This window comes from Lissotriton vulgaris, chromosome 10 (assembly GCF_964263255.1).
Source record: "Lissotriton vulgaris chromosome 10, aLisVul1.2, whole genome shotgun sequence".
Lineage (NCBI taxonomy): Eukaryota > Metazoa > Chordata > Amphibia > Caudata > Salamandridae > Lissotriton > Lissotriton vulgaris.
In genome coordinates this window covers 114151259-114168908 of record NC_141698.1, presented here as the reverse complement: position 1 = coordinate 114168908, position 17650 = coordinate 114151259, and the positions used below count along the sequence as shown (strand labels likewise).

Below are 17650 nucleotides of genomic sequence, written 5' to 3'. Positions count from 1 at the left end.
GATTCATATCCATTCACGAGAGCTGGAATCAGTGCATGAAAATAGCGGACTTCATCTCCGGCATAGCAAATCTTCAGCAGAAAGCCCCACAAGGCTCCATTCCACTTCTCCCACATTATTCAGTAGATAATTGAGCTTTACCTATTACTTATACACAAACCACACACAGGCCCATCTGAAAATGCAATCTTCAGAAGACCTTTCCATAGCTTCATAAATAATCATTGGGATGACATCTTCATCTAAAGCACAACACCCTTAAAACTGATTTTCTGTCGTCCTTGCACAATAGCCACACAACTGCTGAAAAGTGGCTTGAGGAAAGATCACAGCTTCACAGCAAGCCAAATGTATACTTAACATTTTGTATGTTTTATATTTACCACAAACTTCTACCAAAGGCGTTAAGAGTGCCTTTCGAGAGCACCAGATAACATTACCCAGGGTCAAATTCTTTTTAGGCTTAGGAAGAGTAAGTGATTGCTCAGAATAACAGGATGTTGAGCCAACTCGAACCTTGTTCCAAAGTCAGGCTAAATCTCTACTTTAACACTGTTCAAAATCACTAGGTTCCATCATAGTCTAGTGAAACACCAAAACCTCAAACCCACATCAACAAGTTGGCCACGAGAGCCCAATTTCAACTAGAGCTAATAAATGGTCAAGTGATTTATCCCAGTACTTCACCTCAAAATAGTTGTTCAGGCCCTAGTTCTGTCGTGGATAGGTTATTTCAATTCCCTTGAAGGAAGGACGTGCATGCATCTGATCTCTGGAGAGCCATGATGTATGAGAAGAGCAGACACTATCTTTGAAACGCTCACTATGAGGAAATATAGAATAGTTAAACAATTCTGTCAGGAAGCACCCCCAGAATTTGGAATTACTCCACCACAGACATTGGCATAATTCCTGCCTTCTACAAATTAAACAAGCATTAAAATTCAATCGGTCTCGGGTTTTTTTTTTTGAGTTAGAGAAAATGGCCTTGTAAATGGCAATGTATTTTATGCATTTTTGTGAGCATGTGGTGTGTGTTTAGGAAAAATGTGTTTTGCATTTGAATATTAGCAATGGTGGTGTGCTGTGCTTTATCGCATTATCTTGAAAAGGTTAAGTGTAGCATAGAGCGATTGCTACAATATTTTATGGTGGATGCATTAACAATTGGTAGGTGCATTGATGGGTGGTGGATGTGTGTGCCTGTAGGAATTGTGCAGTGATGGCTGGTGGTGTGTGTGCTTGTGGGACGAATGTACTCACATTTGCTGAATCTTGAAACAAGATTTCATTGACTGGGGAATGATATCGAAGTGGAGTACTTTGCTTAAAACCCTTTCAGTGCTCGAGCCTATAGATGTTATGGGGCGGTGACAAATCTGAGGTACAAATCTGTAGTTAAATGTAGTTACCATGTTAAAGTTGAAACGTCGAATATGGTTAGTTTTGGAAGTTGTAAAAGGAATGTATGGGAATCCAGAATAGTGTGTGTGTGTGTGTGTGTGTGTGTGAGAAATGTTGGTGAACAAGGATATGCATTCCTGAATCATGGATTTAGTAAGGGTGGGTGCAAGATGAGTTAATCTTTATTGGGCCAGTTTCAAGGACTTGTACATCCAGCACTAGTTAGTGTTGTGAGTGTCCATGTAGTGATTATCACTCACTTTGAAAGTCTTGAGATAAAGCATCCTGTTATTAGCACATAGGTGAATGGTGTTTCACAGGCCTGACTGTAGTTTCACAAAGATTACATGTAGAACCAAACTGTGTGGTTGAGTCAAAGGAACCCTATGACCTGCCACAAAGTGGTCATCCACACTATATGCTAGATACTTCCAACTACTTAGTATAAATGACTAGGTCCTGTGTTCTGCCTGATAATCCACAAAGTTGAAGGAGTAGAGTTCAAATTCTAGTGCTATATCCTATCAAAAGCTGCTGGTGGGTTAAGGAAAATTAGCAGAGTAACCTATCCTATTCTGATAATTGTTCATCACCTGGTGATTCTCTCTTGTTGTGTCTGTACTGCATTGAGGAAAAGAGACTTGGTTGTTAATCACAATTAATTAAGGATATTGGATTAGAATATTGGATTAGAGTTTAACCTTTTCTAATTAGGTTATTGGATTAGATTTTTGGCTAAATCAAATTAGTGACAGTGTAGATACCGTTACCAGTCCTGTTTTAGGATTGGTGTTTTAACAGTGATAATTTGCCACGTATGTGATTTGCTTTGAGTCTGCACCATACATTTCAAAAAAATTAAGTGCCCTTGATTTAGTTTATATGCATCTCCTAATTAGTACAAATTCTTACCTGTCATGTTGTGGGTGCGCATCGGAACTTGACCATTGCTAGTATGCATCCAAGATGGATTTGTAAGAGGTTTACAGGGAACGTTGCTCTTTCAAGTCGTTTCATACTAATCTTCTGTAACTCCTTCCTGTTACACTCTCACTACATTTTCTTCTCAGATTACTAAATCACCAGCGTGCTATGTAACCTGTTTAGTAAACTCCTTGTCTCATCAACATCAAGTAGGATGGTAGTCATCCAAGAAAAGGGCCCAGTATTAAATTCCCACATGTATTTTTAAAAACATTTGTTATATTGCAGTCTTTCGTTCTCCCAGTTGGTCACTGTCCTATTCCCTTCCATCCACTACATTCTGCCAACCTCCGTGGGTTTACTTTTCATTAAACAGTTAAAAGTTCTGATGCAATAACTGCGCCGTATGATTGAGGTGATTTTTACATTGCCTGATTCTAGAGGGTATTATCTCACAGCACAGAGCCAATTTGTCAGGACCTTGTTCATCCAGTTTGCTATTGATGGTTCCCCAACTCTACAATGCCCACTTATTCATCTTCAACCCATTTAACAAACCATTCTTTTTGCAAATCCTAGAACCTTTAAAACATCTGTACTTGGCTATGAATTTCTCTTGCCCACTTCTTTATCAGTTCTTTTTCTCTAAACATTCTCCAACATCACCCTGACACATGAGGTAATTGATGTTATGTTATGTTACGACTATTTATTGTGCGCACAGATACTCCAGCCAAGGAGCGTCCTGGCGCAGAGACAAGGTAGCACGTAACACAACAACAGGCTAAGAACAGAAACTAAGAAACAGCTAAAACAAGAAGGTTTTTATAGCCCTCCGAAAGGTCAGAAGGTCCTCCAGCAAGCGGATTTCAACAGGCAAGGAGTTCCATGCTGACGCAGCCATTACCCTAAACGAGCGGCCTCCCATACGGCTAAGCCTGAATCTGGGAACCACCGCAAGGGCCAAACCCTGAGAGCGGAGGCTACGGGCAGGGACATAAAAAGACAGACAACTCGACAGGATTTCCGGGCCTGTACCTCTCAAGATTTTAAAAGCAAGGCACAAAACCTTGAAGAGGATGCGCTTCCTAACCGGAAGCCAGTGTAGGGAGCGAAGGACACCTGTCACTGAGCAGAATCTGGGCAAACCAACAATCGCCCTCGCCGCAGCATTCTGAACCCGTTGTAAACGGGTTAGTTCAGCCTGGTTAGCCCCAGCCAGGAGAGAGCTGGCGTAATCCAGGCGGGAGATGATAGTAGCCTGGATCACCAGCTGCCTGGTCGGGGCATCAAAGAACTTGAGAACAGGTCTCAAGCCCCTCAGGAGACCGAAACAACAGGCCGCGGTTCTTTTAGTATGGCCTACAAAAGAGAGGCCCGCATCCAGCCATACCCCCAGATTTTTCACTTCCGATACCGGGATCGGAGTAGGTCCCAACTCTGAGGGCCACCAGTGGTCACCCCACAGCTCCACTCCCTTCCCGACGACCATCACCTCTGTTTTAGTGGCGTTTAGCTGAAGGCAATTGCCTGTCAGCCAGCTAGCCACCGCCTTCAGTCCGGACTGAAACCTGGGGGCCTCAATCTCCGCATCCCCGCTGAGAGTAACCGCCAGCTGAGTGTCGTCAGCATATGAGACCAAAGTAAGGCCTCTAGTAGTAGTTTCTAGTAGTATTTGCTTTATCTAAAATAGCATTTGCTTTAGTTTGCACACGTTTCACAATGGTGAGCTTTTTCATTTAAACATCCTATCTTTGAAGATGCAACACCATTTCAACAAACGATGCTGTAACATTAGAATTTTTGTTGTTTACCTTTGTTTTCAGCTTTTCCATGGTGAAACCATTCATAGTGTTTGAGATCTCCTGTCATGAGCAAAGTGTTTCATACCTGCATTTCAGTGATTGTTTTTATTTTCCACCACTAAGTTGAGACTCTAGTAGCTAAAGCATTTTCCAACTGAAAAGCAGAATCCTTTTTTACATGATGCAAGATTAAAGAGTATTTTCGAAAAATAAATATGCGTGCATTACTCTAAAGTCCTCCACTAAAACACTCCGTAGTACCTCTCCAAGAAACTCCTCATTGCGGGCACCACACGACCTCTGAGAAGCACCAATACCCTCCTCCTAATCCCACCACTGCATAAAAAGAAATCCACACAATCGTGCTCCTTCTCTGGCAATGCCCCTATTATCTGGAATGCCCTCCCAAAAAACCTTCGCTGTAACCCCTCTTATTTCAGCTTCAAAAAAGACCTAAAAATCCACCTCCTCAATTATTATTGGGGATCATATGTGTCCGCCACTTTATCTCCAATTCACCATGTTGTTTTAGTTCAGTACTATTTGTCCATTCCCTGAACATCCTCTACCTAATTACTTTATTTGTATAGCTCTTGTCCCTGTTAATCTATTTCATTTTTATATTTCGCATTTTGTTTTCATTATCTTTTATCTACTAGTATGCCATGTTTGGCCCAATTATTATTGGGGTCCTAACCTGTGACCTGCATCTGTTCTCCAATCATCAGGTTATATTTGTTAAGTAATATTTGTCCTTTTCCCCGAACATCATCTTCCTAATTACTTGAAGTGTACAGCTCTGGCACATGTATATCTGTCTAGATTTGTAAATTTTACATGTTTTTTCCATTATCTTTTTATCTACTTGTATGCCATGTTTTCTTTATATTATCTTCTCATGTAAAGTGCTCTGATACCGCTGGGTCTAGCCAGCGCTGTATAAAACTTTTTAAATAAATAAAATAATAAAAATATAGCTTTGACAAGTTTTAAAGGATCTTCATGGGGTGGAAGGGCATGGGCAGGAAGGATTAGGTTGAGAGTTTGGTAAGGTTACCCTGCTCAAGAAACTAGTGTCTCCTGTAATCACTTTTCCTGTGTACCTTTTAGCTGAAAGCATTGGATACTGTTATGGTCATGGGCTTGATCATGGGGATGTTGTTCATTTTGATTTGTAAAATACAATCTTTTTCTGTTTAGGTGGGTGAGCAAACACATTAAGAAGCCCATTCGTTCCACTGTGCTTAGTTTAGACTGGCATCCCAACAACGTTTTGCTGGCAGCTGGATCCTGTGATTTCAAAAGCAGGTGAGATAAAAACAAACTGGACACACAGGTAAATGTACTAATGTTTCATGTTTAAAAAATTGTAAGTTGTACATTATTTGTGTTTTCACACTGACTCGATGACTGTCTATTGAGGTATGCAGTTTTTTTTAATTTTATTTTTTACGCAGAATTGAAAAATCATATTTGCCACTATGGCAGTTGGCCACCTAACTAGATAAGTCTGAGAAATTATGGTGGCTGACATTTGTGAAATTTGCTAAATGTTGGTTAGGGAACTCAACATTTAAAAGTCAAAATTGTCAGTATTTAAATATCCCTTTTAGCATGGGCGTATACAAGGAACACACTAAAAGGCATTAAATAACCAGCATTGGAAATGCAATAGGTCTCGCATTAGAAAAGTTGGAGTTATTGGTATTGTAAATGACATATGTTATTTATTTGTTGGTTTTTAAAATTGCTAAATTGATGGCTTTGTCATTTACAATGCCAATAGTTATAACTTTTGCGAATGTGACACCTATAGCATTTGGAATGCAACATATTTTGTATTTACGTGACTTAGATGGCAGCTCTTGTCGTTAGGCCACATCTCTAGAGAGCAGGAGAGTGCAGCAGGGGAGAGAAGCACAGCAATGCAATAGGTCTTGCATTAGGAAAGTTTGAGCTATTGGTATTGTAAAGGACACATTTTTTATTTATGTGCTTGTTTTGAAAATAGCGAATTAATAGCTTTGTTATTTACAATGCCAATAGTTTTATCTTTTGCAAATGTGACACCTATTGTAACACAATATGTGTTGTGAGGGTGAGTGAGGGTGAGGGGTTGAGGGTGAGGTGTTGAGGGTGAGTGAGGGTGAGGTGTTGAGGGTGAGTGAGGGTGAGGTGTTGAGGGCGAGTGAGGCTGAGTGAGGGTGAGGGGTTGAGGGTGAGGTGTTGAGGGTGAGTGAGGGTGAGGGTGGGTGAGGGGTTGAGAGTGAGTGAGGGTGAGTGAGGGTGAGGTGAGGTGTTGAGGGTGGGTGAGGGTGAGGGTGAGGCTGAGGGGTTGAGGTTGAGTGAGGGTGAGTGAGAGTGAGGGTGAGTGAGAGTGAGGGTGAGTGAGGGGTTGAGGGTGAGGGGTTGAGGGTGAGTGAGGGTGAGTGAGGGGTTGAGGGTGAGGGGTTGAGGGTGAGGGAGGGTGAGGTGTTGAGGGTGAGAGAGGGTGAGGGTGAGTGAGGGTGAGGGGTTGAGAGTGAGTGAGGGTGAGTGAGGGTGAGGTGTTGAGGGTGAGTGAGGGTGAGGGTGAGGCTGAGGGGTTGAGGGTGAGTGAGGGTGAGTGAGGGTGAGGGGTTGAGGGTGAGTGAGGGTGAGGTGTTGAGGGTGAGGTGTTGAGGGTGAGAGGGTGAGTGAGGGTGAGTGAGGGTGAGTGAGAGTGAGGGTGAGTGAGGGGTTGAGGGTGAGGGGTTGAGGGTGAGTGAGGGTGAGGGTGAGGGGTTGAGAGTGAGTGAGGGTGAGTGAGGGTGAGGTGTTGAGAGTGAGTGAGGGTGAGTGAGGGTGAGGTGTTGAGGGTGAGTGAGGGTGATGCTGAGGGTGAGTGAGGGTGAGTGAGGGTGAGTGAGGGTGAGTGAGGGTGAGTGAGGCTGAGGGGTTGAGGGTGAGTGAGGGTGAGGGTGAGGGTGAGTGAGGGTGAGTGAGGGCGAGGGTGAATGTGAGTGAGGGTGAGGATGAGGGGTTGAGGGTGAGTGAGGGTGAGGGGTTGAGGGTGAGTGAGGGTGAGGGGTTGAGGGTGAGTGAGGGTGAGGGGTTGAGGGTGAGTGAGGGTGAGTGAGGATGAGGGGTTGAGGGTGGGTGAGGGTGAGTGAGGTTGAGGGTGAGTGAGGTTGAGGGTGAGTGAGGGTGAGGGTGAGTGAGGGTGAGTGAGGGTGAGGGTGAGTGAGGGTGAGTGAGGGTGAGGGTGAGTGAGGGTGGGGGTGAGTGAGGGTGAGTGTGAGTGAGGGTGAGTGAGGGTGAGGATGAGGGGTTGAGGTTGGGTGAGGGTGAGGGTGAGTGAGGGTGAGTGTGAGTGAGGGTGAGTGAGGGTGAGGATGAGGGGTTGAGGGTGAGTGAGGGTGAGGGGTTGAGGGTGAGTGAGGGTGCGGGGTTGAGGGTGAGGGTGAGTTAGGGTGAGGGGTTGAGGGTGGGTGAGGGTGAGTGAGGGTGAGGTGTTGAGGGTGAGTGAGGGTGAGTGAGGGGTTGAGGGTGAGGTGTTGAGGGTGAGTGAGGGTGAGGCATTGAGGGTGAGTGAGGGTGAGGTGGTGAGGGTGAGTGAGGGTGAGTGAGGGTGAGTGAGGGTGAGTGAGTGAGTGATGGTGTGGGTGAGGGGTTGAGGGTGAGTGAGGGTGAGGGAGTTGAGGGTGAGTGAGGGTGAGGGGTTGAGGGTGAGTGAGGGTGAGGGTGACTGAGGGTGAGGGATTGAGGGTGAGGGGTTGAGGGTGAGTGAGGGTGAGGGTGGGTGAGGGTGAGGGGTTGAGGGTGAGTGAGGGTGAGGGGTTGAGGGTGAGTGAGGGTGAGTGAGGATGAGGGGTTGAGGGTGGGTGAGGGTGAGTGAGGTTGAGGGTGAGTGAGGGTGAGTGAGGGTGAGGGTGAGGGTGAGTGAGGGCGAGTGAGGGCGAGTGAGGGCGAGTGAGGGCGAGTGAGGGCGAGTGAGGGCGAGTGAGGGCGAGTGAGGGCGAGTGAGGGCGAGTGAGGGTGAGTGAGGGTGAGGGGTTGAGGGTGGGTGAGGGTGAGGTATTGAGGGTGAGGGGTTGAGGTTGGGTGAGGGTGAGGGTGAGTGAGGGTGAGGTATTGAGGGTGAGGGGTTGAGGTTGAGTGAGGGTGAGGGTGAGGGGTTGAGGGTGGGTGAGGGGTTGAGGGTGAGTGAGGGTTTGAGGGAGGGTGAGGGTGAGTGAGGATGAGGGGTTGAGGGTGGGTGAGGGTGAGTGAGGTTGAGGGTGAGTGAGGTTGAGGGTGAGTGAGGTTGAGGGTGAGTGAGGGTGAGGGTGAGTGAGGGTGAGGGTGAGTGAGGGTGAGGGTGAGTGAGGTTGAGGGTGAGTGAGGGTGAGGGGTTGAGGGTGAGTGAGGGTGAGGGGTTGAGGGTGAGTGAGGGTGAGGGTGAGTTAGGGTGAGGGGTTGAGGGTGGGTGAGGGTGAGTGAGGGTGAGGGGTTGAGGGTGAGTGAGGGTGAGTGAGGGCGAGTGAGGGCGAGTGAGGGCGAGTGAGGGCGAGTGAGGGTGAGTGAGGGTGAGGGGTTGAGGGTGAGTGAGGGTTTGAGGGAGGGTGAGTGAGGATGAGGGGTTGAGGGTGAGTGAGGGTGAGTGAGGGTGAGGGTGAGTGAGGGTGAGGGTGAGTGAGGGTGAGGGGTTGAGGGTGAGGGTGAGTGAGGGTGAGGGGTTGAGGGTGAGTGAGGGTGAGGGGTTGAGGGTGAGTGAGGGTGAGGGTGAGTTAGGGTGAGGGGTTGAGGGTGGGTGAGGGTGAGTGAGGGTGAGGGGTTGAGGGTGAGTGAGGATGAGTGAGAGTGAGGGTGAGTGAGGGGTTGAGGGTGAGTGAGGGTGAGGGGTTGAGGGTGAGTGAGGGTGAGGGGTTGAGGGTGAGGGTGAGTGAGGGTGAGTGCGGGTGAGTGCGGGTGAGGGTGAGTGCGGGTGAGGGTGAGTGCGGGTGAGTGCGGGTGAGGGTGAGTGAGGGTGAGTGCGGGTGAGGGTGAGTGCGGGTGAGGGTGAGTGCGGGTGAGTGAGGGTGAGTGCGGGTGAGTGAGGGTGAGGGTGAGTGAGGGTGAGGGTGAGGTGTTGAGGGTGAGTGAGGGTGAGGGGTTGAGGGTGAGTGAGGGTGAGGGGTTGAGGGTGAGTGAGGGTGAGGGGTTGAGGGTGAGTGAGGGTGAGGGGTTGAGGGTGAGTGAGGGTGAGGGGTTGAGGGTGAGTGAGGGTGAGTGGTTGAGGGTGAGTGAGGGTATGTATGTATGTATGTTGAGTTTGAGGGTGAGTGAGGGTGAGGTGTTGAGGGTGAGTGAGGGTGAGGGTGAGGTGTTGAGGGTGGGTGAGTGAGGGTGAGTGAGGGTGAGGGGTTGAGGGTGAGTGAGGGTGAGTGAGGGTGAGGGTGAGTGAGGGTGAGGGTGAGTGAGGGTGAGGCGTTGAGGGTGAGTGAGGGTGGGTGAGGGTGAGGGGTTGAGGGTGAGTGAGGGTGAGGTGTTGAGGGTGAGTGAGGGTGGGTGAGGGTGAGGGGTTGAGGGTGAGTGAGGGTGAGGGGTTGAGGGTGAGGGGCTGAGGGTGAGTGAGGGTGAGGGGTTGAGGGTGAGTGAGGGTGAGTGAGGGTGAGGGGTTGAGGGTGAGTGAGGGTGAGAGGTTGAGGGTGAGTGAGGGTGAGGGGTTGAGGGTGATAGAGGATGAGTGAGAGTGAGGGTGAGTGAGGGGTTGAGGGTGAGGAGTTGAGGGTGAGTGAGGGTGAGGAGTTGAGGGTGAGTGAGGGTGAGGGGTTGAGGGTGAGGTGAGTGAGGGGTTGAGGGTGAGTGAGGGTGAGGTGTTGAGGGTGAGTGAGGGGTTGAGGGTGAGGTGTTGAGGGTGAGTGAGGGTGTGGGTGAGGGGTTGAGGGTGAGGGGTTGAGGGTGAGGGGTTGAGGGTGAGTGAGGGTGGGTGAGGGGTTGAGTGGAGTGAGGGTGAGGTGTTGAGGGTGAGTGAGGGTGAGTGAGGGTGAGGGTGAGGTGTTGAGAGAGGGTGGGTGAGTGAGGGTGAGGGGTTGAGGGTGAGGGGTTGAGGGTGAGGGGTTGAGGGTGAGGGGCTGAGGGTGAGTGAGGGTGAGGGGTTGAGGGTGAGTGAGGGTGAGGGGTTGAGGGTGAGTGAGGGTGAGAGGTTGAGGGTGAGGGGTTGAGGGTGATAGAGGATGAGTGAGAGTGAGGGTGAGTGAGGGGGTGAGGGTGAGGGGTTGAGGGTGAGTGAGGGTGAGGGTGAGTGAGGGTGAGGGGTTGAGGGTGAGTGAGGGGTTGAGGGTGAGTGAGGGTGAGGGGTTGAGGGTGAGTGAGGGTGAGAGGTTGAGGGTGAGTGAGGGTGAGGGGTTGAGGGTGATAGAGGATGAGTGAGAGTGAGGGTGAGTGAGGGGTTGAGGGTGAGGAGTTGAGGGTGAGTGAGGGTGAGGGTGAGTGAGGGTGAGGGGTTGAGGGTGAGGTGAGTGAGGGGTTGAGGGTGAGTGAGGGTGAGGTGTTGAGGGTGAGTGAGGGTGAGGTGTTGAGGGTGAGTGAGGGGTTGAGGGTGAGGTGTTGAGGGTGAGTGAGGGTGTGGGTGAGGGGTTGAGGGTGAGGGGTTGAGGGTGAGGGGTTGAGGGTGAGTGAGGGTGGGTGAGTGAGGGTGAGGGGTTGAGGGTGAGTGAGGGTGAGGGGTTGAGGGGGAGTGAGGGTGAGGGGTTGAGGGTGAGGGGTTGAGGGTGAGGGGCTGAGGGTGAGTGAGGGTGAGGGGTTGAGGGTGAGGGGCTGAGGGTGAGTGAGGGTGAGGGGTTGAGGATGAGTGAGAGTGAGAGGGGGTGAGGGGTTGAGGGTGGGTGAGGGTGAGGGGTTGAGGGTGAGGGTGAGGTGGTGAGGGTGGGTGAGCGTGAGGGTGAGCGTGGGGGTGAGTGAGGTGTTGAGGGTGAGGAGTTGAGGGTGAGGGGTTGAGGGTGAGTGAGGGTGAGGGGTTGAGGGTGAGTGAGGGTGGGTGAGGGTGAGTGAGGGTGAGGGGTTGAGGGTGAGGGTGAGTGAGGGTGAGGGGCTGAGGGTGAGTGAGGGTGAGGGGTTGAGGGTGAGTGAGGGTGAGGGGTTGAGGGTGAGTGAGGGTGAGAGGTTGAGGGTGAGTGAGGGTGAGGGGTTGAGGGTGATAGAGGATGAGTGAGAGTGAGGGTGAGTGAGGGGTTGAGGGTGAGTGAGGGTGAGGGGTTGAGGGTGAGTGAGGGTGAGGTGTTGAGGGTGAGGGTGGGTGAGCGTGAGGGTGAGCGTGAGGGTGAGTGAGGTGTTGAGGGTGAGGAGTTGATGGTGAGTGAGGGTGAGGGGTTGAGGGTGAGGGGTTGAGGGTGAGTGAGGGTGAGGGTGAGGAGTTGAGGGTGAGTGAGGGTGAGGGGTTGAGGGTGAGTGAGGGTGAGGGGTTGAGGGTGAGTGAGGGTGAGGGGTTGAGTGTGAGTGAGGGTGAGGGGTTGGGGGTGAGTGAGGGTGAGGTGTTGAGGGTGAGTGAGGGTGAGGGTGGGTGAGCGTGAGGGAGGGGTTGAGGGTGAGGTGTTGAGGGTAAGTGAGGGTGTGGGTGAGGGGTTGAGGGTGAGGGGTTGAGGGTGAGTGAGGGTGAGTGAGGGTGAGTGAGGGTGGGTGAGGGTGGGTGAGGGTGGGTGAGGGGTTGAGGGTGAGTGAGGGTGAGTGAGGGTGAGGTGAGGGTGAGGTGAGGGTGAGTGAGGGTGGGTGAGTGAGGGTGAGTGAGGGTGAGGGGTTGAGGGTAAGTGAGGGTGTGGGTGAGGGGTTGAGGGTGAGGGGTTGAGGGTGGGTGAGGGTGGGTGAGGGTGGGTGAGGGTGGGTGAGGGTGGGTGAGGGGTTGAGGGTGAGTGAGGGTGAGGGTGAGGGGTTGAGGGTGAGGTGAGGGTGAGTGAGGGTGGGTGAGTGAGGGTGAGTGAGGGTGAGGGGTTGAGGGTGAGTGAGGGTGAGTGAGGGGCTGAGGGTGAGTGAGGGTGAGGGGTTGAGGGTGAGTGAGGGTGAGGGGGTGAGGGTGAGGGGTTGAGGGTGAGTGAGGGTGAGGGGTTGAGGGTGAGGGGTTGAGGGTGAGGGGTTGAGGGTGAGTGAGGGTGAGGGGTTGAGGGTGAGTGAGGGTGAGGTGTTGAGGGTGAGGGTGGGTGAGCGTGAGGGTGAGCGTGGGGGTGAGTGAGGTGTTGAGGGTGAGGAGTTGAGGGTGAGTGCGTGAGGGTGAGCGTGAGGGTGAGCGTGGGGGTGAGTGAGGTGTTGAGGGTGAGGAGTTGAGGGTGAGTGAGGGTGAGGGGTTGAGGGTGAGGGGTTGAGAGTGAGGGTGAGGGGTTGAGGGTGAGTGAGGGTGAGGGGTTGAGGGTGAGTGAGGGTGAGGGGTTGAGGGTGAGTGAGGGTGAGGTGTTGAGGGTGAGTGAGGGTGAGGGTGGGTGAGCGTGAGGGAGGGGTTGAGGGTGAGGTGTTGAGGGTGAGTGAGGGGTTGAGGGTGAGTGAGGGTGAGGGGTTGAGGGTGAGTGAGGGTGTGACCATATCCATTCCAGACACTGATAATTAATTGGCGACAAAAGTTATTATTTGACGTGGCATATCTTAATTGCTAGGTTTTTTAATTACTAGTTGATGTTTAATTTTTGTAATCATTTTTTTAGGTATGCACCTCTTAAATAAATAAAAATATTGCTTGTTATGTATTTCCATTTGTAGACCTAGAATAGTTATGGTGCATTGTATGTAGCTTTAAAAAATAAAAATGTAGACTGCTCAATGTATTTCCGTGCATAGATGCAGGTTGCCTCTTTCTGTCAAATAATATCCCTTGTTCAACTTACTATAGTGGCGCGGCATACTATGAAGCAGAGGAGGACTGACTGTCAGAGCCTTGCTCTTTCCTCTCTTGCCAACAGGGCTACTCCAGAATAAGACCACGAAAACCATAATTTGTGAAACATGGCCATTTGACTCGCAGCCCGGTCAGTGGAGGGGCTCCGCTTTCTGATCCGTAGAGGCTGATGCGCAGTCACTTTCTTGAAGAGGAAATGGGGAATAAAAACTTTACTTTTGCAGTGATGTCGATGAACCTGGCTTGATGTCACACTGCTGCATTGTGCTGATTTTCTAAGTAAAAACATGCATAGTGAGGAGCACTAATACGGGTTTGAGATGGTGGAAGAGCTGCTTATCTCTTATGGAGATAGATTATCTGGGGGGAGGAAGGGCTCCTAATGGGAAGTGTAGACGGGGAGAAATTGAGAAAAAAAAGCTGAGCAGGGAGGGTTTTATTGCGGCTATCTGTTTGCCAGAGGGGAGGAGAAATGCAGGCCTGAGGCAGAGCACACGCTGAGAAGCTTGTGGGAGGGGGGCTGGGCTGCCTTTGATCTGGTAATGCGAGGCAGGCAGGCAGGGGGCTGGTGGCATTGTGCACGCGCTTTTTAGGGCTTGCGCTTGCGCAATGACCTAAAAAGCACATGCACTTGAAGAAATCGCCAGTGGTGGATCAACACTGGATAAGCCGTAATAGAGCTTCGCCAGCGATGCGCAGAAGCGCATCAGCAGGCGAGCCCTAAAAACTGTCCACATCACATCTCACTAGAATTCCTTCTGCAACAAACACACATTAGCAAACCCAGTAGGTCTTCTATTTAGCAGAGCCAGTAGATCTCAATACCATTTTTTTTTCTTTCTTTTATGCTGTACAGCATCTGGTGTGGTGACTTGGCGGCAGCATTATTTTGTATGTGCTTGCATGCGTCATGTATGCACATAATCACGATGTGCAAAAGTGATCATGCATGCATATGGCTCCAAAATAAAGCCAATGCTTTTTTTAAAAATCAAAAACAGATCTGTAAATGAAAAAGAAGTACCACAAAAGCACTTAAATTTAAAGTAAGATATAACATTAAAACATTTGACTTAATAATAGAACTGCAGGGGTGGGGTGCAACAGATGAGCGGATGGGTTCAGGAAGCAATGGGTAGTGTGCAGGAGAAGGGAAAAAGAGTAACACAGGAGCAACAAGCTTGATAGGGAGAAGCAAACAAGCGAAAGAGCAACTCAGATGAGAACAGATAAACCACATATGAGACAGAACGATACAGTGAGTGGGGATGGGTAGAGAAGCACACAAGGGACACCACTGGAAAAGGAATTGCACTCTTGTGGAGTGCTTAAGCAAAAAGAAAAGGTCCCTGAAAGTGAGTAGTGGAATGCCACAAGTAAGGAGACTATGCTCCAGTGGAGGGTCAAACACAAGATTGGCAACACAAGTAAACGAATAAGATAAAAACAAATAATAGTGTCCATAAAGCCAGCCATAGGTATGCAGTAGGCCGGCTTTAAGCCCACTTCAGGTTTTTGCTAAGATGACAATAGGTCTTTTTGTATCGGGCAGCTGTGCAGTGTGCCACGCTCAACCTACAAAGGTCCAAAATGATACGTGTAGGGGTGAAAAGATGTTTCAGTCAGGTGCCCGTCGTTTTAAACTGCGAGTGTGTGAGCAGAAAACATTTCACAAGTATCCAGAAGACGTGGTATGCACTGTAATCTACAAAACATTGCCACTGATGGCAACTGTTGCAGGAGATATAGTTTTCGTATAGCACTATGCTTGTTTTTTTTTAAAACCCTATTACCTAATTTGTATCAGTGCTAGTAAGACTATACTTTTGTAACCTAAACCCCACTGAAACTAAATGTTTTAAAATGTAAATCAATTTACTAAATCAGTTTGCGCAGTGTTGCTAGACCTGAAAGGCATGCACACAAGGTTTTTGTTTTGCTTTATCTTTGTTGCTTACTTGTAATACCAGAGAAATCGAGGGAGGGCATTAAGCAGGCGACCATTCTGTTAGACAGTGAATTAGGGGATGTCTTTAAGAGTCCCACGGTCTGACAGAAGGAGCTCAGGGAGTCTGACTGTTGCATTTTCCAACATGACAGCCATAGAGAACAAATGCTTCACTCTTCTTAATTAGAAATTAAGTACACATGGCTAAGAATGGTGTATATTATAGTTCATAACCAGCTGCCCACTCAGGCCTGCAATTCACATTTTGGCTTTATCTCCTGGATTTTTTTTTATTTCAAATCATTTTTATTGAGAATTAGGAGCACACAATATAATCAATGAAGAAACAGAGACTAATGCCAACATGGATACAGAGGGTGCATACAGATAGTCTGTCTGATTCACAACCTGTGGGCAAAAGAAGTCATGGGCGAGCATGCCTTCTACAACCAGTCGAGATAGGGGAAGACTGTAACCCGGATTTCCACTGATGGGCTGCGAGCACTGCCATCTCCTTTGTGAACACCAGAGGGGCACTGGTGAGGCTAAAGGGGAGCACCACAAATTGAAAGTGCTTGTGACCCACTAAAAGCCGCAGGTAGCGATGATGGGCAGGCAGGATTGGAATATGAAAATAGACTTCCTGCAAGTACAGCGCTACCATCCAGTCTCCCGGGTCCAAGACAGCCATGACCTGAGCACGGGTGAGCATTTTGAATTTCTCCTTTTTGAGGAAGTAATTGAGGGCTCTGAGGACTAGGATAGGACGAAGGACTCTGTCCATCTTAGGGACCAGAAAGTAGTGGGAATAGCAACCACTGCCCATTTAGGCCTGGAAACACTCTCATTAGCTCCCTTGGCCAAGAGAGTTTTGACTTCCTCGCAGAGCAAGGCTAGGTGATCCTCTGTGCACTGGAGGTGTGGACGGAGGAGCAGCCTCGAAGGTGAGGAAGTAGCCTCCTCGGACTGACTATTTGCAACACCCACCTGTCCAATGTAATGTTTTTCCGGTGGTGGAGATAATGGCGTATTCTGCCACCGAAGGGCCGAGAATGATTCTAGGACTTCGTACTATGATGTTTTTGCGTTGGAGGCGGGTATGGTGGCTTGGCTCGACTTGGTTTACCGACCCACGAGGCCTGGGTGAACCGTGTCCACTGCCCTGTAGAGGTTGCTGAACTTGCAGATTCCTCTGGCCTGAATAGAGCTGGCGGGGCAGGTAGCCCCTTCTTTAGCCACGAAAGTAGCGAAAGGTAGATGGAGCTCTGGGGGCAGTTGTGAGGCCCAAAGACTTGGCTATGGCCCACAAGTCTTTAAAGCGCTCAAGGGCAGTATCCGACTTTCTCCGAAGAGACTGGAGCCATCAAAGGGCATGTCCATGAGGTTACCTTGGACATCCCCTGAAAAACCAGACTTTTTCAACCAGGTGTGGTGACAAATGGCCACCGTCATGGAAATCGCCCTACCTAGAGAGTCTGTCGTATCCAAGCCAACTCTCATTGCGAACTTAGCTGCATCCCTCCCGTCTGAGATAGCTTGGGAGAGTAAAGCCTGTTCCTCCTCCGAGACACGTGTTTTTTGACTTTCTTTCTAGGCTGTAGACAGTCAAAAACACGCCCCCCCCAGTCAGAAAAGGACGAGGCTTAGAGACAAATGGTGAGCGCTTGTTATATAGCGTGAACTTGACCCGAAGGTATCCGAGCGCGCTTTACATGAGCACTGGTTGCATTACAGACACACGTTCAATTTTAGGCACAGGGGAGATTAAGTGTTATTAAGTGTTTTGTACCCGAATTACAGGATGAATAAGCCTTTTTCCTGCCAGATTAGAACCTGGTTCCCCAGCTCTAATGTTGGCGGCTCTCGCCGTTAAGCCACATCCTTAGCAGAATGTTAAAACATGATTATATGGCCGGTATTTTTCTCGGGGTAAGACGGCATCTCCACGTAACGACAGTAGTGAACGAAGAATTTAGATCATGCGTAAGCACTTTAAAGTTAAAAAGTCTTCTACTTGGCTTGCACGTAAACGCCAAAGATCTCGATAAAAGAGCAGAGCAAACCAGCACAACCCGAGCCTCTTTTTAAGTGAGTGTTTTATAGCCGACATGCGCAGTGCGCTCTGGAGACGGAAACCTACTTCTCCCGGCAGTCTGCGCGTGGCACATTTTCCCCTCTGACCCCAAGTGACGGGCTCTCTGCATAGGCCGGAGCGAGGGCTAGAGAGAGGGGAAGATGGCGGTGGTGGCATTTCCTGCCGATTGCATTAAGAACTGAGAGAAATCTGTCAAAACTCATTTGTAAGTACAGACCGCTCAAGCAGTGGACAGTGTACTTAATGTAGCAGGGAATTGGGTCGGGGTAGGGGAGAGTGCTTTTCTTCAATCCTCAGTCGACAATGGTAGCTCGGCGTCAGTTACACGGAATGTTTGTACACTTGCACACGCTCAATATAGTGTACATGTGCTTCCAGAGTAGCTTTATCTGCGGCCCCGGAAACTTCACTTGCCTCCTTCTTTTGTAGTGGCCATATATGTGGCTAACTGAGGTAAATTGTTAGATGACTGTTTCCTTTTAAGTTTTGTTTACATAAAAAATAACTAGGCATTTCAAGCTAGCCCCAAATGCACTTGAATAAGAATTTAAAGGTAGCCTCTTTAAGAACATCTGTGAACGATATGCATGCCCTATCCCCGGTATTTCACCCCCAAAGGCTATCTGTCATACGTCATCTCGTTGGTTCTCACGCATTGCCTTCTTGTCTATAAAATT

General features: G+C 49.4%; 1 protein-coding gene across 1 annotated transcript in view; it reads left to right on the top strand.

The window, feature by feature from the left end:
* ARPC1A (actin related protein 2/3 complex subunit 1A) overlaps nucleotides 1-17650 on the top strand; it is a 133029-nt gene that overhangs the window by 72085 nt on the left and 43294 nt on the right. Inside the window, exon 5 of the mRNA XM_086940650.1 lies at nucleotides 5334-5441. Within this exon, the coding sequence (XP_086796776.1) occupies nucleotides 5334-5441 (108 nt within the window). The remainder of the gene's footprint in view (nucleotides 1-5333; nucleotides 5442-17650) is intronic.